Below are 21,292 nucleotides of genomic sequence, written 5' to 3' on the forward strand. Positions count from 1 at the left end.
CAGGACAAAGAGGAGGTCTGGGTTGCAAGCATCCCTCCTGGTGGTGCAGGCTCCATGCAAGCTGCGAGGGATGCACAAGCTGGATGGGTCTGGTTTGTAGATCTGCAGGAAGAAATGTGGTAAAATAGCTATTTCTCAGTGCCAAATCACCGTCTCATCTTCTGCATGCATCACATAGGGCAAGACTCAAATGTAAGAGACATGTACTACAGGGTACATTGATGAGGGCAAAAATATGTCCTGCGGGAAACATTTGGGATCCTACATTGCATAGTGTTTGCCGGCACTGGGAGACACTAACGGAAGGGACTTCACGCTCTAGCTGAAAAATGCACGTTTGGTCTGGGAAGGGCAGCTTGTGGTGAATGGTACAGGGTTTCCATATCAGTGTGGTTTCTGATTGCTTTCGCTGATGGATGTGAACACAACCGCCCTGTGACAGATCTCTCCCTTAGGGGTGTTTCTCACCATCTCGCCTCCAGCCGACGGTACCGGTTTCGGTGCGCTGGTCCGAGGCAGGAGCCGTTCACAGAGCCGAGGCTGAGTGAAGTGCTCACTGAGACATTGAGGAGCAGCCCATCCACATGGGCTCTGGGGGTGGAGCTGAAGCAGGATAAATCCGGCTTTCCCAGATTTCTGCCTTTCAGAAGTTGAGGATGACAGCGGCCAGGCGGCATGGCAAAGGTCACAGACGCGGGCACTTGCGTGTCGGGTGTGGGTCAGGCTCGCTGGCAGGAGCCCTTGGAGCACCACGGTCTCCCGTGCCGTGCAGCTTATTTTGTCAAATAGCTGAAGATGCCCAAGATTGACCAGAAATGGTACTAAAACAAGGTGACTGCTGTTCTAGCCTGGGTTTTGGTAGGGTGCCCAAAATGGTCTCCGAACAAGTGCTGGGAAACTGGTACAGTTCAGAAGAGTCTCCAAGGGTATAATATCCTCCCCGAACCCTGCAGGGATGCTCAGCTGAGAGTCAGTCAAATCCAGCCTTAGCACAAGTCAGTCCCTCTCTTTTCCTTGATGTCATTAGAGAAACATGTTTTTATTCCAAATTAAATTTGCACGCAAACCTTGAAATAAAGCAATGATACTCCCATTTTATAAAGCAAGCGCTAGCATTGTGAGGTGGCATCCTTAATATTAAAAAAGTAATGCCTAATTTATTAATTTATTACTGAATTTAAAAAAAAAAAAGGTTGAAGATAACCTTTGTTAATATTACTTTCAGCTGTAGTCCTGTTTAGTTCAACGCTGAACTGAAAGAAGTCCTCAGTGTGGATCCGAAGGCTGCACTGGTTCAGGGTAGCGGCGCAAGGATGGGTGAATTGCTGAGGGGGAAGCACACGCAGGTCCTCTGTAATTGTTTGCCATCCGCCTGCAAAGAACAAGGAGCTTTGAAGGGTATGGGGGCTGCGGAGCTTTGTGCTGCTGACAAAGGACAGAGGATGTGGTTTCGGCTTTTCATCCCGCTGCTTTCCCTTCCTTCAAGGAGAGCATTAAGTACACGTTGTGATGGATTTTGTAGTGAGCTAGGTGAGAGCAAGCTGCCTTCCTTGAGGCAGGATAGGTAAACGGCCACATTTGCTGTTTTTAAAACCAAACTAGGCTGTAAGCTAGACTATAGCAAAATGCAACATTGCAACCGATGATCTTGGAAAAACGAAGGCAAAATAACAGTTTTCAATTTAAAGGAGAGTTTAATGCTGTCAAGGAAACAATAATGAGGAAACAAATTGTTATTTGGTTAAACTGTGGGAGACTGTTGTTAGAGAAAGAAATTTGAAAGATGCTTTGCTAGTTTGGGGAAAAAAAGGAGTTTTGGGAGTCAAAAGGTCCTGCTTCATGAAGGTGGGCGCACTCAATCTGCTTCACAGAGCCCTCTGCCATGAGCTCTGCAGTGATCACGGGCTCCTTTCAGGTGTCAGATTTGCTCTGCAGGATCTTCTTTGTGTTTGTTTCAAATTCTTTATCTAATTCTGTTAAACATCTGTTTGAGATTTGTATATGGTAAAGAAAAGTTCTCTAGAAAAGGACCCTCTAAGTCCTAAGGGTAAACTTTAAAACAAAAGTAAAATAGTGTCTGCTGTTGATAAATTTTGGGGGGGACTGGAGATTTTTAAACATGTTTGAGCTCCTGTTGGGGGACTTGGAACTCGTCAGCTCTAGGGGTTTGTGACAGGCTGCTGTTTCCATGGGCAGCTCCCTCCTTTGAGGTGTGAAGCAGTGCACGGGGAGGACCCGTTCAGCATTTTCGGGCAACCGCTCAGGCCCCGATTTATTTATCTTTGGGGTTTGCCTGAAACAAAACAAAACACAAAAAAAAAAACCCTGAAGAAGCAAAGGGTGAGGTTTTAAGGAATTATGCCACTTGTTTCCCAATAAAGGAATGTTTTATAGTATTATGTCCTCTAAATTAACATTAAATATGCAGTGGGGTCTTGCAGGGGCTGTGGTTTCACACTGTGATTCTTTGGTCTAAAAGCTTCGCTCTTCTCGCACATGGCTCTAAACCCAAATAAATCTCAGGCAAAGTAGTGTCCTGGGACGTGACGGTGACAAAGCTGTCCCCATCAGAGACGCTCACGGCGCCTGGGAGAGCGTCCCCATTCTTCTCCCCATCTGCTTTCACCTTAACGATAGAACGTCTTCATTAGCTGCCCTGCTGGTAATCTGCCTCTGATGGAGATTAATAGAGAAAATATTTTCTAAACACTTCTGTATGCGTTTTCATTAATCTATGCTCGGAAAATTAATCTTGTGGGGCGACCTGCAAAAGGTGTTAATTGCAGTTTCAGAGGAGGATTTATCAAAAGTTTGAGGAGGTGCAGCAACAACTGCACAGCAGTGGCAGGAGTTTCAGAGGAATGTCCCTGTCCTTCAGACCCTTATGCTTAATGCAAATAAAACCATTTCTTTTTAAACCTCTTTGAAGCAAAGTGCAGTCTTGGCTCTGTGGGGCCATGTTTTTGCCCCTTCAGGTTCAGTGTGGGATTAAAGAAAGAATAGGTGAATAATTGAATTAATATCCATCCTCAATACTGTATCGTTATTTTTGAAGACCACTCAGACGGGGGGGGGGTTGTTGGGGTTTGGGGGGGGGGTTTACAGTTACTAATAATGAAATTTGGCATGAAAATGAAACTCTGTGTGTTATGTGAGTGGCTTCAGTATGATGATGATTTATTGTCCACTTTTACTTAGGAAAGCACACTCAGTAAATTCCTTGTGATTTGTAAACCTATAGGCAATGTATTGGATAAAAATGATGAATTGGATGGCTGAGGGAACAGATTTCTGTCCACTCATGGGAGTCATTTTTAATGACACTTTTTGCGGTGTTAACGTGAGGTTTGGGGAAGCGAGCAACCCAGAATTTTCTGTGTTTTCTTCGGCTTTCCCTTGAATCTTGAATGTGAGTTGGTTTCAGTGACTGAGAAAATACTGCTTTTCGATTTTGTGCCGTAGCCAGCTTAAGTAAGACTCGGTACATGGTCAGTCTCAATGAAGCATTTTATCTTGGCGGTAAACAAGTATGTGAGCACGTATTCATGCCTTTTCTCCCAAATGCTGAAAAACAACTGTTTACAAAAATGAAACAAACATGTTTAAATTTACTCATGCCGCTGTGAATCTTCCTGTGATCTGTTCGACACCATGAATGTCTGAACACTATGAATTACACGTGAAAGTATTGATCTTCTTTTGAGCTATATTTAGCCAGTGAGATTTTTAGAAAGTGTTTGAAGTTTCTCTGCACGGATACTGGTTTTGTAAGAGGGGACTGCTCTCAAGGGATGGCATTTCACCATTTCATTCTTGAAAAAAGCTGAAATAGTAAGTAATTTCACGTTCAAGTAACATTTCAGTTCTTGCTCAGATGACATCCTTAATTAGATCAGTGCATCTCACCTTCGGGGAGCTGAGAACGAAGAACAGCCCTCTGAAACAGAAAAGTCAGCCTTTACAGATGGGGGAAATGAGGACCTCAGAGCTACTCTTGTAAGAACTAAGCTATTTGTCGTGCTGGAAGTGGAAAGAACAGGAATAACGTGGAAACGCTCTCCTCCAGCAGTTTTGTTTCCTGGGCCAGCTGTGTCCATCCCTGCAAAAGGACAGAGGTTTTTCGGAGCACCTTGTCTGCAGGAGCAGGGGAGACGGGACTTAGAGCAGCAGTTCAGCACACCAGTCGTGCTGCGCTGCTCTAAAGGAAAAATGCCTTTTCTGTTTACGTTAGCGAAGCTGTACTTTGTACTCACATTCAAGGAAAAAGTTGTTTAGGATGAGAAAAATGCTGATCTGCCATACCCAGTAAAACATTCTGAGAACCAGGGGGGTGAAAAGAACAGACCTAATGGCATAAAGCTTAAAAGTTTATTTTATGAAGTCTCGTGGTCTTTTCCAATCACTGTCAGCCTAGAAGAAATGATTTGAATGTTTTGATTAGCTGTGATGGGGAAGACGGAAGATTCCTTCTGCGTGAGAAGCGGTGATGTACCAAAAATGATTCAGCATTCTGTTTTGTCAAATATCTCATCAGTGCTGTCTTGCTTTTATTGAGAGAATATGCAGAAAGCACGTTAGAAGAAAAACTGTTGAAACTGCCAGCTAATCACTTGACTTTCATTTGTCAATGTCCTGTGATTGCCTGGGTCTCCTTCCCTGTGCACCGTCACCAGCATCTGTACGCACAGCGGGACCCTGCAGCCCGGGAAAGAGCCAGGAGGTGCGCTGTACCCGGAGCCAGGGCAGTGCCCTGCTGCTGCGGTCATCCTCTGAGCAGCAAGGTCTGGGTGACCTCCAGTGATGTGGAAAGTGTGGGCATGGGGGACTTTGCAACCCTCATTACCTGCTAAATAACCTGCAGATTCGATTGATGCTATTTGTTAGCATTTTCAGCTTCTTAGTTAAAAAGTACAAAAGGTTGAAGAGGGATGTGTAAGATCCCATCTGTGTAAGCAGAGTTTATAAGATTAATTTGTGTGAAGTCTTGCATCTAGCTAATCCATAATTAATCATCAAAGCCCACCGGTTCTATAATTGGATGCTAGTGACAAGTTAGTTAAAGCAAAATTAAATCCCTTCATGTCACGTTTGTGTATGGGAGACATTGCAGATTACACACTTAATCGATGCGCCTTTGCTGTGGGTATCTGGTCGTTGCTGTTGCAGCTGAACAGTTGGGGAAGCGTGGGAGCATCCTTACCAAGTGGCAGGTACACGGTCCCGGCATGGTGGAGTCAAAGGTCTCAGGGCCATGTGGTAGCTGGTGCTATGTCGGCAATACGTGGCAGGACTCTCTGAGTGTCTCTTCAAAGAGAATAGTCCATGCAGAAGAGTGTAGGGACAGCTCTTTGCGGTGCAGCACCATACCTTTTCTGCCCTCCGGCGGCCCAAAGGGCAGGAGGAAAGGGACAGTCCAGACCTAAGGTCGAAGGTGCCTCCACCTTGAAGTCCCATGCCACCTGAAAGAATGCAAATAAACTTTTTGTTGGCAACATGTAGATGAATCCTCTTCAGACGTCTGTACTTTGAATGCCAGTGATAGAAATTACTATTACTTTACAAACAAGAAGAAAATTTGCTCTTGGCTTGCAATTTTTGCTTGTATTCTCAGTAATGTCTCAGGGCATATGGAAGATATTTGCTTTTGTGTTTAGAGTTGTATTTTCCTTCCTCAACAGTCCAAGTGTCCTAACTGTTAAATAGTCCTGAAGAACTCTTCAGAAGGCAGAGCAATAACTTGCAAAATCTTAGAGATAATGTCACCTCAGGAAGACACGAGGAAGGTCTCTGAAATTCTGCCGTTGTTCATACAGAGGATACCTCTTCCAACGTTCATTATCTGTCACGAAAATGAGCTTTCCATTCTCTGATAAAAAATTAATACAAGTAAAACATCAACCTTTTTGCTGCTTGTTGAATGTCAAAAACACTCAGCTGTTTGCTGGTGGTGAACTTCAGTAAATTTAGGCACACTAATCTTGAGAAATTAATGCTTTGCTGTTTGGGTTTTTGGGACAGGAATGAAATATTTATAAGTTGGTTGCAAGCAATATAAACTTAGTATTTCTACAACAGCTTGTCCAGAAAGACATTCTTAAATGCTTGCTTACTGTAGCTCCTGCCATTGCTTGTCAGCGATAGTGAAGCTCTAAGGATTTTAAATTGGAATGGGAAGATTTAGTATTGGCATACACAATAATTTGTTTTAGGTTGTGTAAATGCTTTTTAATTAAGGGATTCTTTGGAAGGAGGTTTGAAGGTCAGGTCCTTCCAAGTTTTCCATGCACTTAGATTCAATTTTCAGAACTCAGGAGCTGCTGAACACCTTAAATGACTTCGTGAAATGGGGAAGGGAGTATCAACTTCTGAAGCTCCCTTGATGGAATACAGATAGCCTTGCCACAACCATGCTGTCTTTCCACTCCATATTTTTGATGCTATAATGTGAATGATGCCACCTTTGCAAAGAACTTGAAGTGACCAGACAGGGAAGACTGCGTGTTGATCATTGAATCACTGACTTCAGTGGCTTCTGGTCTTAAATGTAAGTAAGCAGTATAAAGAGAACAGGACCAAGAAACTGGGTATCTCGCAAACCAGCTGAATGCGTCACTTTGTAGGCACAGTGTAGTATGTCTGCAGATAACTCCAGGGCTAATTTTGCACAGGAGAGGCTGCCAAAAAAAGATTTCGGCTAAGGCTTCTGGTCCATTCCAGCACAAAATTAGTCCAAGATAAAACTGCGTGTATAATTAATACCTCCCAAAAGTTCTTTTAGATATTTATATATTTGCTATAAGTTGCATTTGTTAGACTTGTCCTTATTTACCCGAATCTGAAAGATGGTGCATGCATCAGACCCGTGTGCCTCACGCGATTGCACCCTGTGCCCTGCACCCCTCCATGGTCATTAGCAGATGTGCCTTTTTTCTGTCATGTGTGTGCAAAAAATACTGGCTCAGCCTGCATTTACCCAGGGCACTATCAGATTTTATCTAGTTTCCCCATGCTGTAATGGTCTCTTTTTTCCCGAAAAAGATTCAGCCGGATAATAAAAACTTTTCTAACTTCTGTGCAGCCTGCCTGTATGATGGCCGCGGTAAAGGCAGCTGGGCTTGAGAAGGTGTGGTGTTTTTATGGCAGTTAGTGGATATTCTCACCCCGAGCCCGTCCTTGTGTCTTTGCCACAGACCCGGTATTCGCTTTTCACCCTCCTGGCCCCCCATTGGGTGTCCCGTGGGATTCGCTTCCCCTGCTCTCTCCCGGTGTCCCTGTTGAACAGAGCGCAGCCAAGAGCATCCCTACAGGAACCCAGGGTTAAAATCCAAATCCAAGGTCAGGCAGAGGTATCGATGCTCTCCCTGTCAATGCCTCTTGCCCCGGCTTTTGTCATAGCTCTGCTGCGCTCCGAGTCGTTAAATTATTCAGCCCTTTGCAATCCGTCTCTAATGTTGAACTCCTCCTTTTCCATGGTGATGACTTCCAAAGCCTGGCTATCCCCTGAAAAAAGAGTATTTCCTCTTTGTTCATTCTGAGTTTATCAGACATTAATTTAATCAAGAAACCCTTTGTTCTTTTCTTACAGCAGATGTTAAAATGGAATGACTCATCACTTTCTAAATCTTTTTATAATTGTGTATTTGCTACCTCAGTCAAGTCTCCACTAAGACCAGCTCAATAATCCTTTTTTTGTGCGATGTTTCCTCAGATATAAACGTATTTAGACCTCTACCTATCTTCATTAACCTCTGCTGAATCTGTTCCGTCTCAGCCCCCCTAACAGCTGAGATGACCAACACAGACATTAATGGTTCGTACAGGTTTGTATCTGATTTTCCATTTACGTTGTAGTAGACATGATTAAAACCTTCAAGTAAAATCGCAGCTAAATCCTGTCATAGCCTAGCCCATTATCTTTTTGTTCTCCTATTAGGATTTTAGGCATTTCTTTGACATATTTTTATTGCCAGATTAGGAGGAAAACACTTGACTTGTTTGCAACATTCTCATTATATTGTCTTTATAACATTTCTAAAAGAGAATAAATATAAAATGCTTCTGTGTATTGTGGTCATATTTCAGTCTGACATTAATATGCTCCATGATTTTCCAGCTCACAATTCTTCTAACCTTGTGGTGACAGTCAAGAAACCCTCATACCTGGGGAAACGTGCGGGTGCACAAGCTGCTGGAGTCTAGATGATGTGTGGGGACCCGGGTAATGTCTCTGTCCTGTAGGTTTTATGTATCCCACTTGAGTAACTGCCAGGACGGTGTCGGGTTAGAAAACCGTCTCGTGGAGCCAAAGCGGCCTTTTGTACCACTTTTCCTCTTATTAACCCACCACTGATGTTGGGGTCGTTGGGCTGCTTTTCCCTTACCTGAGAATATGGGAGTCTGGGTTTCGCATTAAGCTTATGTCATCCAGATCTGCTCTTAATAATCGCTTGCAAACTCAGACTGTTTCGTATCTAACGTGTATTTTAGACCATCCATCCATAGAGTTTGTGCCACGCTGTTTGTACCCAGGTCCAAATGGGACATCTGTCTCCGAGTCCCTTTGAGGTTGGCTGGTGGAGGTAAATGTTGGAAATCTTGCCCAGTGAGAATCCCCGTATCCTGCGTACCCGGTCGTGCAGAGGTTGCTTGCAGCGTGTACTGCTTGATCCGTCAATGAGTTTTCTTACCCTTGCATGACTGATACGGGCTGTCAGTGCCCCAAAAGCCTCTAGCCCCGCTGTGCCGAGGAGGTTGTCCCGATGACGCAGGGGCTATAACCCTGACCTACTGTTGCAGCTTCCCAGAAATCTTACCAAATATTTCCCGTGTCCCAGGGGAGGGTAAGAGCACAGGACCGTTGATAATGTATAGGCTGACCTCATGCGTGCCACATACATGATCTATCTCAACTTGGTACCTGTGTGTCAGCCTTGCTTCGTTTGTCTCTAGCACACATCTCACAGAGGCAGCTAGGTGGGAACAGAAGACAGCAGGAGGTGGAGATAAGACCATCCACCTCTCCCAGAATTTGTTCTAGTAAGGAACCTTTGATATTTCAAATGAGTAGTTTAGTTTCCATTTAAATTTGTTTGGCCTTGTTTTCTAGACATTTGTTTCTTTGTCTTTCTCTCCTAGGTTAGTCACTAAATAGCCAACGTTTGTCTCTCTGTGGATACTTTTGGTAAAGGTATTTGGTTACTGCGAACTTTTTGCCTTACGTTTTTTAAAAGAAACAAAATAGGCTGCGCTCCAGCTCTCCCACCTCAACGCATTTTTTCCAGTCCTCTCCTTATGCCACCTCCAGCTTTTCAGCTGCAGACACCAAATCTGTTTGCTTCTTTTTATGTCTGGTTTCCTCCATCTCTTCAGCATCCCTCGAGTATGCGTCCAAGAACCAGATTATCTCCGTTCGTCCTGGTGTTGCATAGTCGTCACATGAAGCGGTGTGCGAGCTGTGGCTGTGTAATCCTTTCCAGAGCCCTCATTACCCTCCAAGAAGTGTTCCCCCATCTTGGAGAAAGGGTTACCCAGACACTTGTTTTCCTTGAAGGAAGTTCATGTTCCCAAAACATCCTGTTCCCTCCACATCACAACCTTGCCTGCGCTGCCTGCTCCTCCACGCTCCTTTGGTCACTTGTAACTTTTGTTTGCAGCAATTCCCTGTTTGTCATCAGATCACTGATGCAAAGATTTAATAGTGCTGGGCTTCAATTCCTGAAGAGCGTGATCGGGAGACTCTGATCTTAAATTTCCAGTGGGTGGCCACGAGATGAGGCTTGGCAGCAGGACAGCTGTTGCTTATTTTGAAGCAATATTGACTGGTGTATTCGCAAGATGCCTGTTATCTTAATATCCAGAGCCAGTTCATGACGAACACCTGCTTCTTTGTCATAGAGTTCAGATATCTCTTGTCTACCAGCTAAGAGTGGTACTTCGCTGTAAACTTCTCTTTCATGAAAGAGAAGATGACGTTACTCCTGAGATTCGGATGTTTTTGGTTTTATCATGTCATTCAGAGCATCCACAAGAGTAGCTTCAGAGCAGTGCTTGCACTGCATGGCCTCTCTCCTAGATAATCCTCCTAGAAATCAGTGATTTGTACTCAACTTTGCTCTTACCTGTCATCTGAAACATCTCTCAGGTCTCCAGAAAACCTTGGAGATTATTCTAGAATATTCAAGTTGGTGGTTGCCAAGACATGGGGGTCTTTGTGGTGCAGGAAAGTGATGGGCAGAAAACTAATTTGGAGCAGGATGCCATGCAGGATGCCCGGCTGGGTTATCAGCTGATTCGGAGCAATCCAGTGGTCTCCAGGATGCCCAGCTGGGTTATCATGGTCATCCCCGGTGGGGTTTTTTTTTATGATTTACAGGTTTTGGGTTTGGTGGCAAGCGACATGGGCAGCAAGGAATGAGGTGAGTAGTGTGAAGCCTTTTGTGTCAGATTAGGAGGTGGTTTGAAAAGGATATTTCGTGACTAATTGGCCGTGACCGCTTGCCCTAAGGAAACTTTCAGCTCCTGGAAAGCTCATAATCCCGTTGAGGATCCCGTGCACGCTCCCTCCTTGAATTGTTCCTGAGGGAAAGCTGCGACGTTTTCCTCCTACGTCTCACAACTTTGTCCCTATCCAGGCAGCATCCCTCCCATACAGTTCTCACCCAGCCCAGGGTGATTAAGCACTTAAATTGATTAATCAAATTTCTTGTGATGAGAACTACTGTCATTCATTAATCTGAATGGGATTATAAATAAGAGTTGGCAGATAGGGGAGACAAACATGTTGACAGATAGAGCTGCTGCTTTGAATACAAATTACACCACTGCATCTGGAGGGTTTTAGCTCCTGGCAGCCTCGGGATATGGCTTCCCTAAAGGTAGAATTAGACTGGGATTAAAGTATCCCCATATTAATAAAGAAATATGCATTTATGAACAGGCAGCTACTGCAGGTGGGTGTGTGGGACTGCATACCAATGATCCTACAGCAGGACTGGGCTGTGGATTTTGCTTCCTCTGGAATTCATGAAAGATTTTATGAGGTTAGGTGTAGTCAAAACTCAAGGATAACCCAATTGCAAGTGTGTGGCTAATACCAATTTGAGCAATAAAGTAGCAGACTAGCGTGGGCAGTTCCTATTGAATCGTCTTGCAGTTGACAGCATCGCAAATAACAGAAAATTCATATCAAATTTTGCGCTTGTAGAGACGCTGTCCAATGTTCACTTTTTGGAGAAACAGCGCCTTGTGCTTTTCATACTGTGACTTAATGCAGGATGTGGTTTAGGTAACTTAGGAAAGATGTTGAAACCCTCGCCACGTTGCAGCCGATGGCAAAATTCCCACCAACTGCAGCAGGGCTGGAGTTTCACCGCTGGGGAATTAGGTGGCTCTGCAAGTCGTTTCTCTTGTTGCAGAGCAGCAGGCAGGATTGCTGCAGAGCATGCTGAGATTAAAGCTATCGCTTCTTGTTGAACTGGCCTCATGCATTTCTTTTCATAAATATTTAAAGAGTCCTTATTAAAAGAATTACCAGTATAAAAAATTAAGAGTTTGATAGCTGGCGCGTAGCGTGCTGCGGTGTTGTTTTAGTATGTGGTGGAAGGTCAGGAAGCCAACATGCTTCTCGCCATCACGGGAAGGCAAATTCCTCCGCGTTGACACTGCCTGTGCCTGCCTGGCCTCCCCAGAAATGGCGAATGGGTCAGCGGCTGGGTGCGCAGCCAGGCTCTCTCAGACAGGAAAGGCGGGGGCTTACGCAGGACGTAAACAACCTGCAGAAAGGCTTGACCTTGGACTTCAATTTGCTCTTGAGCTGCAGGTAGGAGATCAATGGGTAAGTGCCAGAGGATTCGATAGCCAGTGGACAGCACCAGTAAATGCTCTTACTGAAAACACAGGCTACCAGCATAAAGATCAGGTATAGAAAAGAGAGGTTTGGGCAGGCTGGAAAATGCTGTTACCAACTTGTTTATTATTATAATAATTTAACCCACTGCGTGAACAGCCCCAGTGGATTCGTAATAATATTTCTGCATAACTTTTCCTTTGTGGCAAGTCTGATGGAAAGAATTCCGTGGTGCCCGGCTGTGCAACGGGCTTTGAACGTCTGCACGAGGCCGTGCACAGGGCTTTGGTTACCGAGCCCCTTCCTGCGAGGAGAGTGGCTGCGCACCATTAGCGTCTTAACGGGGAAGGTGGGAAACCCAGCAGGAGTTTCTGCCGAGGCAGAACCGCCGAGTCTCCGTCCTCTTTCCAACGAGGCACCTCTCCCTGTGCCACCTGTGCAGCGAACCTCAGCAATGGCAGCGCGCCAAATTCCCAGACCCGGGTTTTTTGGACTAGGGAAAAAACCACATACGTGTTAAAGAGGAAATGTCGCTATCCTTCAGTATCAAACAGGTAACACAGTTCAGTGTATCTCTTTTTCATGCATCAACATAATACATAGAGAGTCTAAAGACCAGACCTAAAGGAAATAGCACTCACTGGAAAAATCAAGGGAAGATGCTAAAATACCTCACTTTCTAGGGACTGCTCTCCTTCCTGCGTGTAAGGAAGACGCAGCAAAGTGTGCCAAAGCAGGAGTCGTTCTCAGGGATCTGAGTGAGAAGTCTTCAGGTGAAGAGCCATAGTCTGTGCGGCGGGACTATGACAAAGAAAGGTCTGAGGATCAGATTGGGAGGGTGGAGGGACATCTGTCAGGCATACAGCATGGGATTGCAGGCATAAAATTTAAATTTTAGAATTTGGGGTACCGAAGATCGGTACCCATATGCGTGGATTTCTGCCAATTAGCCAGTGTCGCTAGAAGAATCATTTCTAACAGTAAGAAAGTTAAAACCCGCAATCCTTGCAGTGACTTCAGAACTCCACAGAGGGAAAAGAGGGTTTGAAAAAGAACCCATTAAACATTTAAATAATTCATTAAATATTGAACATTTCAAAAATTGCTTTCTAACAAGTCCTGAGGTAAACAGAACAATATTTGGTAATAAAACCTACCAGAAGTGACAAGGTCCTGCAACGAATAGAGCTTGGCTCTAGATTTTGAGGCTGCAGTAACTTCTCCTCCCTTGATTAGCCATCAGATGAGATCCCTGGGCTCAATCCAGAAACCGTTATCTAGGTATAACTGCTGGTGACATCAAGGGCATCAGGAGGGTTTGAAACACGTTAGAAAAAGAGCCAATAGTATTACAACCAAAATTCTTGCACCAGGCTGAATGCCTGAGCGCCGGCCAGTGGCCCGATGCTGCAAAGAGGTACACTGTGATGCTGCAGCTGTGTCAGCTGTAGCCCAAAAATGAAGGGTCAGGTTCTCTGGGATTTTACAACTGCGTAGAAATTTTAAGATGGTTTTTGAGATCTGCTGTCAGTACGTAGGGACTCCTTGCCCAAACTGGCAAACTATAAGCAATTGCTTAATTTTTGTTGACATTGATAAAAGGCAAACTTTGCCAGCAGTGCAGATCAGTCCAGCACTGAGATCTGAGCACCGTTTTTGTGCTTTGCTGAATCAAAGTTACTATCTATAAACGTTGGAGGAAAATCCAAACCTGTCTAATGTCTGTGTTTCACTAAGGTCAGGAGTGTGAAAACATGCTTAGCAGTGTTTTAGTTGAAGATTTGCTGCAGTAACGGGAAGTTTTGGATGCCTCCCTATGTTATGACACTTTTCCCTTTTTAGATCAAAATAAGACCTCCGGGTGGCGCCCGCCTGTCCCCTCCCCCCGGGTGATTCCTTGGCTCTGCAGGGTTCAGCCACGGTTACACCTCCCTATTTTAAAAAGCTGAACTGGGGCTGATCTGTGCAGAGAAACGTTGAGGTCGGTTTCTTGTCGCGTCCCCGTCAATGTCATGTCACTGTGCATCACTTTGCCCTGTAAGAGTTGTCAAAAACCTGCTTCTCCGCTCGGTTGGCCAAGCCTCTATTGTTGCTCCCCCCGCCCCAGCCACATCTCACTGCTGGGGGAGGAAAACTAAGACTGATGGCATTAGGTTCCCCGTGCGTGGTGTTGGCATCAAGTCAGGGGGTTTTATAGTAGCACGTTGGCTTTTCTCGCTGAATTTTGATTAATGGAGCAGGCGGGAGCCGCTGCTGTCTCCCAGCTCCTGCGGCTGACAGGGGCGAGCCTAATCTGATGTTTAAATGGATTTGGAACGTGTCCGTGGCTTTAGCATCCCTGTCCTGAAGGAAGGACCATCTGCTACAAGATAACCCGATCTTGGAGGGCGCTTACTTCAGGTCTGTTTGAAAAGAGAGGTGACACACATAAAATTTGAGGGTTTTCCCCAATGCTTGCTAATTTTGTGGCTGAGAGGCAGCTCACGTTAGAGACTCACGGTTTTCAGTTGCCTTGCTTTTCCAACCTTGCTCTGCCCTGTCGGAGAAGATCAGCAGAGAATTTTGTGGGTACTTGTTACAGACGCAGACGGAAAATCACTCCTACATGTAAAACAAATGTATTACTACAAACAGCTAACAAATTTGTCTGATCATTATTTGTATGAAATCCAGAGAAATCAGTTTCAGGAAGATTGGATACTGTCTTTGCTGGGATATGAAAAAGTTGGTGAAAAGAATTCGATAACAGTGGTATCTATATGAACAGATGATGGAAATGTCTGTGATAGGGATGGCAGAGTGGGTTTTATTGTTGCATTTTGACTGGTATCTCTGAAACATAGGTAGGTTACTGTATTGAAGGATGCAGAGATGAGAACTTACAAGCTGCTTTTCCATTTTCCCTTCTATGTCTGAGAAATCTGTACCAAATGCAGCCTGCATGCTATTGCACGGCTGCAGTTCCTGCGTTGTACCCTTCCTGGGGCGGTGCGTGGCTGCCCAGGTAACGGGCAGGCTGAGGGTAAGAGCAGAGCTTGATTGGGCTCAGAGCGAGCCACTAATTTAGGAGACCTGTACCCTATCATCAGGATGACGAGAAGAATGAAGCTAATGCCTCATTTGGCTTTCCCGGGAGGTTTGATCCACGGTAGCAGTGCTGCTGCTGCAAGCAGTCTGCTATTCCCTGATGGAAATTGGTGGAGGAGCTCTGAAATCGTCGGTGTAATTACAGAAGGAGATACCACACAGTACGGTGGTGTAACGGGGATGTGATTAGGTGCTAGACTTGAGTGCACGCTGCTCAATGCCACCACAAGAGCTAAGAGCTGCAGCGGTGGCTTTCCATCCTCCCGTGCTATCGGTGTCACAGGCCATTGAAGCAGTTGTTGTCCCTGTCCCTGGTTTGTTAAACATCGGGATTATGTTCCTACCAGGGGTTTTGACTTCCTCCTGTGGGCCACGGGAAATGTTACGCTCAATTTTAGGGCAATTGGCACCAGAACCAGCTTCCAGAGATGTGCCTGCCTTTGTTCATCATGCCATCGCAGAGCAGAGGACTAAGCAGAAGCCGGCATGTGTTGGGGCACACGTCCAGGCAGCTTTTGGGGCCTGAGGCTTCCCTTGCGTTGGACTCCTTGGGGTATTTGGTGGCCATTTCTACGTGGGCTTCTAGCTCCTACCACGCCTCAGGTGGCTGCAGGCAGCAGCCTTTTCTTTTGCAGGTGCGTTTGCTTGATTTAGGAGCCTTTTCATAAGGAATTTCACATCCCCTACTTTGATGATTTCATGATTTTTTTTCTTCTTTTTTTCTTTTTAAACCATGTTTTGGATTTCACTTGTCTGGTAGTCAGATTCCATTATTTGGGGCATTTTTTTACTGCTGTTGCCATGTTCGTTTGAAAAGACTATTTGTTTAGGGATTTCAGTGCAAATCCCGAGCTGCTAGGGTTCGCACAGGGAACGTGTGCCCTTTCCTGGCAAGTTCATTCCTCCCTCTCTTCTTTCCTCGCCAAAAGAAACAAGGAGGATCTGAAAAACTGGCTGGCAGGGAAAGAGGAATGCCGACACAGCTGTCCCTTGGGAGGAAGGGGACATCTCTGATGCCAGGCACTCAGGGGTTTGCTGTTCAGGAAAGGCACCATGGCAGGAGCCTGTGGTGCCAAGCAAGGGGCCTGGTCCATTCCTGCCTCCCCATAAGCCCACAGGCAGAGGGCACGGTCCTTTTTCCAAAATAACCTGTATGGATCCTGCTTGTGATGTCTGCAGGCTGCTGGGGTATTGGAACTTGAAGCCTTACACCATAAAATTACTCGAGTATATTTTAATAATTTAGAGCCACAGGTCTTACGTGGTTTGTTCTCTAAAGATTGATTTAGCTTCTTATTAAGGGAATTGGGCATTCAGTGTGAAAATCTGAACAAACTCTAGGCGGTTTTTATTTTTTTTAAAATATCCACAGGTGTAACTCACCGGGGAGAAGAATTTCAAAGCCTGTCCAACCCTATCTTGAATTTGTTATTCTCTTGCTTTCCTATTTTCATTCCCAAGGTGTTCTTGTTAAGGAAGAACACCTCAGCATTATTGTATTATTTTTAAATAAGCCACAATCACTTTAAGGAGCTCGGGATAAAAAAAACTACTAATACTTTGATTCCCCCCCCTCCAGTTTTCAGAAGTTTGATAATGCAAAGTGTGGACTACATATAAATGGAGGGGTAGGCAGTTGTAATTGCACAACTCTCCCCCTCTGTCCAGAGAAGGCCCATTTCTCTTTAATTATCCGTCGATTTTAAAAAGGTGCAAGATGAAGTGGAGCTGGCAGGGCCTGGCTCTCCAGGAGCAGCATGGTTTATAAGCAAAGAAGATGCTTACAAACGCAAACTTGTGGAGGCAGGTATGGATTTCGCATTCAAGGGGATCCGCGTGGGTCGTTGCTCCCAGCTGGTTTGTCAGTGCAGAGAGGGATCCCCCACCACTGCAGGACTTCAGGACAAAGTCTGTGCTCTGTGCACCCTCCAGCTCTGTAAGCCGTGTAATTTGCAAGGACAAGCACACCCCTCCCCGAAAGGCGAATGTGGCGTGTGTTGCGGGAGCCAATGCTGCAGTGCTGGACCGTGCTGCCACCGCTGCTGTAGGCATCGCTGTCCCACCGCAGCAGCGGGGACGGGAGCGATCCCTGTGGGCCAGTGTCCATGTCCCTCAGCCAGTGCCGCTCAGGGCTTCTCCGGGGGACAGGCTAGTGCCGGCTCCCATGCCGCATGGCTCCCGTGGGAGGTGGCAGCCGCTCACGTCTCGGCCTCTGTTCTCAAAACAGAAATCGATAAGCTGCTGAAGTGGCGTTTCTCCTCAGATGGCTCAGAAATGCCATTTCTTTTCTCCTGGAGATTTTGTAAACTTAAAAGAGAGTCATGAAAAAAAAAGTTCTCCCCTGTCCAGCCCATTAATTCAGCCTGCTCAGGACAAAATTAACCTTGGCAAGCCTTCCAGAGGAGAGAGTCATTCTAACCTTAAAAATCTGCTGATTAAAGCTGGTTTCAGGAATTCGATTTCACTTAATGCGTTGGCTGAGCGCCCAGCCCAGCATTAACATAGCCACAGACACACAGGCCTGCGCATTTTCTACCTCCCCGATAGAGAAAAAAACAAAAAAATAAAAAAAAAAAGAAAACCCAGCTAATGAAACCCCTTTTGCCTGTTTTAAGCAAGAATTCATTTTAAAGACTCCTTTAGCTAAAGGCATTAAGTGTGCCCTGGTTACCTGTCTCCTAAGGCCAGCCGAGGAGGTAATTCCGTTCTCCTGATTAGTTGCAGCGTCATGTGTCGAGCTGTCCTCTGCCGACCGGGTGCTTGGTGGCCCTGACCTGGTGCGAGGCAGAGGGGTTCATCGCTGCCCCGTGTTGGAGGCGGGGGGTCTGAGCGGAGCCGAGCATGGGAAAATCGCCTCTATGCACCCTCTCCCTGTAAACCCACATGTACCGTGCTATCAAACTTTAGATTTTACGTCATCTAACAGCGCTTAACTCATTAACCTTGAAAATCTTCCAAAACAATGAAGCTCAGATTTCTAAGGTTTCTATTTATATCTTTAAACATTTTTTATGCCTTTTTATCCGGGAATTAATGTAGTTTTTATTGCTGCCATCACTCCTTTTGTCTTCAGTCCAAAAGCTGGGTTTCCAGGGGGTGTTTCTCCCACTGCAGTGCATTTCTCCACAACCATGTTATGTCTTGGTGCAAGCGCACGGTGCCAGCACACGGTGCCTGTGAAGAAGAGTTCCCCACTGTCTCTCCGAGGCCAGGGGGCTTGCTTACGCGTGGGTCTCCTTCATCCCAGCCACCCAAGTTAGAACACCCAGCCCCAAAACTTCAATCCAGAACTAGATTCCCATGTCGTGCCATGTGGGGAAAAAAAAGAAAAGAAAAAATAAAAAAAAAATCACTTCTGTATTCTGGATGCTTTGTAAATTCTGTGAACTGTTAGGGTTTTCTTAATGGTTTGCTGAAATGTTGAAAACCAGTTTCATGGAGGTGGGATGCTTTTATGTAATTCATTATTGACACCTGTAGAATTATATGCGAGACAGATCTGGAGATAGAGAGCAACTTTTCTACCTACTAAAGGCAGCGAGCTACAAGGAGCTCAGCATTGGTGCTTGTCATTATTTTTTGTTTTAATCATGGTAAAGTTTCGACTGACTTCACAGCAAATCGGGGTTGTGAATCAAGTGGAGGTGTGCTGATATATATTGGTATATATTGATGTGTATTGCATGAGGCGCTATGGGTGTTTCGCTGTTGCGAAGGCTCTTCCAGCAGCGTGCTCCAGACCAGCTTTCCCATCCTCGCTGGGAAGCTGGTCGGACCGGGAGACACTGCACCTACCAAGCCGCATTCTGAAGCTGGGGGACCAGCTCTGAGTCAGCAGAACCAAACATTAAAGACATTTTAATGCAGACCCTGGTGCCGTGCAGCCAGGAGTCGCTGTCAGGGATTATCTTAAACAAACGGCGTCTGCTTTTCCCCAGGCTGAGTGGTGGGATTTAAATGTTAAGCTTTTCTTTGGATTATTTTCTGCAGGGTTTTTTTCCCATCTATTTTTCCTCCCTGCTTTTTTGTGTGTGTGGAATGTACCCTTGACACATTTAAAAACATTATTAATCTTTGTCATTTGTATTTTAAAAATAACTCAGTGATAGCAGCTAGCAGTCCTTAAACCCTTTTTGATTCAGTCTGACCTTGCGAGCAGTGATCTTGGGGAGGAGACGCTGCCGCCAGCCTCCCCGTGTGCTTGCCGATAAGTGTTGTGCATTTAACGACACACCTCCACGCTCACCCTGTTACAGGGCACGCTAACTATGTCAGGGCTGGCAAGCTTGCTGCTTGCAGAGTGTTTTCATAGGTTGTGAGGTGCCTTCCAGACAGAAGGATTATAAATGAAGATTTACCGGCCCCTTTGTGTTCATGCGAACAGCCAGTGTCCTGCGCTGGGGGGATGGCATGGACGGAGCTATGTCCCGGCACGGGCTGGTGCATTGGGCAGCATAACGGCGTCACCAGGGCACTGAGCGCAGGTCACCCCCACCAGCACCGGTAAAGCCTTGATGCCACACGTCAACCTTCACATCACTATTGATGCTGTGGCATCCATATCTGCAGAAACAGGTATTCGAGATGACTGGGATGGTGATTTAGTGATAATTTTTTTCCAGTACCCATCTGTTTAGGTCCCACTTAACAGAGTTTAAAGTCTTGCTGAAGTCTGGCCAGAGCTGGGGCCATCCCGTCCTGCAGCCGCTGCTGCCAGGAGGATGCTGGGTGACGATTTCCGCACCCCGGACCGTTGAGGACCCCCTGGTAGGGTACAGACAGGGCTGTGAGCAAGTGAAGAGCGCATTAATCGTGAGAGTCGTCATAATCGATGCAGTCGCTGGAGTAAAACAAAAAAAGAAATTCCCCTTAAAAATCCCCTGCAGTTGGATTTACTTATTTTTTCCTTCTGTAACGGCAGAATACTGGTGTACCTAAAAAACGCGCGGGCTGTGATCTTCCAGGGGAAATATCTGAAGAAAGCTGTGAGCAGATTGCTGGGCTGTTGCAATCTCGCATTTAAGGAAAACTAATCACCTTCGGTATGGGAGAATATATCATTATACGCACACCCATCCCCCATGTGTGCTATATTAAAAGCCAGTGGAGTCAGAAAATAATACTGCTTTCTTAATAATAAACAAATCTTGTGGACAGGAATTGTACCGGGATCTTTTAAATTAAAAACAGTTTTGTGTGTTTGGTTTGCACTGGGCTTAGCTTCCAACCGACAGGGGTGTTGGAAAGTTTTAACGTACTGGAAATTTGATTTTTTCCTGCAGAAAGAATTCCTTAGCCTTACTGATTTTGGTTAATCAGAGAAGCAGAGTTCATTTAAAAAAAGAAGAAGGAAAAAAAAGCAACTGTATTTTGGCATTTTGCTGGATAACATACCTGACAGCATTTTTTTCAGTTTACAAACCCTAAATTTTCAGTTTCCATACCCAGGTGATAAACTATGGAAAAGAGATGTTTGTGTTGTGTTTTTTAAAAAATAAAAATATGTTGAAGCAAAGATTAAAATACAGCTAACCAAACCCACGTCTGTGTTGTGTGTCGGGATGCAGAGCACCGTGGGGAGACTCTGTTTGCTCTGGCAGCACCTGGGTGGCTGAGCTGCGGGTGAAAGCAGCGTGCTGGTGCAGCGGGGGCTGTTAGGAGAGTGATTCTGTAACCTGTAACAACATTTAAAAAAAAATCTGGGGGTGCTGTAATCTGGTGGTGTGTGTTACCAGCCGTGGACCGACTTCAGAAATTACATCCTCCGGTAGCAGATAACACGCTGCAGGTCCCATCCCTGGCGCTGCCTCCGCAGGTGATGGTTTCTTTCGTTAACTCGACTCTGCTTTCTCTCTTTTTCTGTCCCTAGTGCTTGTACGGCTGCTACGTCCATTCCTCCATCATCCCCACGTTTCACAGAAGGTGCTACTGGCTTCTGCAGGTAGGATGACAACAAATTCCTCTCTCCTGGGGGTAATCCGGTCGAGCCCGTAGGGCTGTGTTTGGCTGCTGCTAGGGAGGTTGGCAGTCCCGTGTTTCATTGATTCGGAGGATTTTGTTTGTCTGAAGGTGATGGGGATTTTCTTAGTTGTGTGTCTCTGTTCAGAGGTATGATATATTTTCTCTGGGTAAGTTTCTAGCAAATACAGAGCTGATGCCAGCTCAAACGTTCCCTAAACAGAGAGTCAGCCAAAGTGAGACTTTTTTAAGATTTTCAGTTGTCTTTTCCCATTCTGAAGTGAGGCAGGTACAGGAGCTCGGGAAGCCAACTGCTATACTGGCACGCAATGGCAAGGGAGATAAATCAGCCCTGTGGCTGTGTTTGAATTTGGGGTGAACCTTGTGGCTAGCCTTGCGGTG

General features: G+C 45.6%; 1 protein-coding gene across 6 annotated transcripts in view; it reads left to right on the forward strand.

Moving 5' to 3' along the window:
- Nucleotides 1-21,292, forward strand: part of CAMTA1 (calmodulin binding transcription activator 1) — a 330,817-nt gene that overhangs the window by 165,620 nt on the left and 143,905 nt on the right. For all 6 annotated transcript variants that reach the window (XM_076356070.1, XM_076356072.1, XM_076356073.1 and 3 more), the window contains one exon: nucleotides 20,802-20,873. In XM_076356070.1, the coding sequence (XP_076212185.1) occupies nucleotides 20,802-20,873 (72 nt within the window). The remainder of the gene's footprint in view (nucleotides 1-20,801; nucleotides 20,874-21,292) is intronic.

This window comes from Aptenodytes patagonicus, chromosome 19 (assembly GCF_965638725.1).
Source record: "Aptenodytes patagonicus chromosome 19, bAptPat1.pri.cur, whole genome shotgun sequence".
NCBI lineage: Eukaryota > Metazoa > Chordata > Aves > Sphenisciformes > Spheniscidae > Aptenodytes > Aptenodytes patagonicus.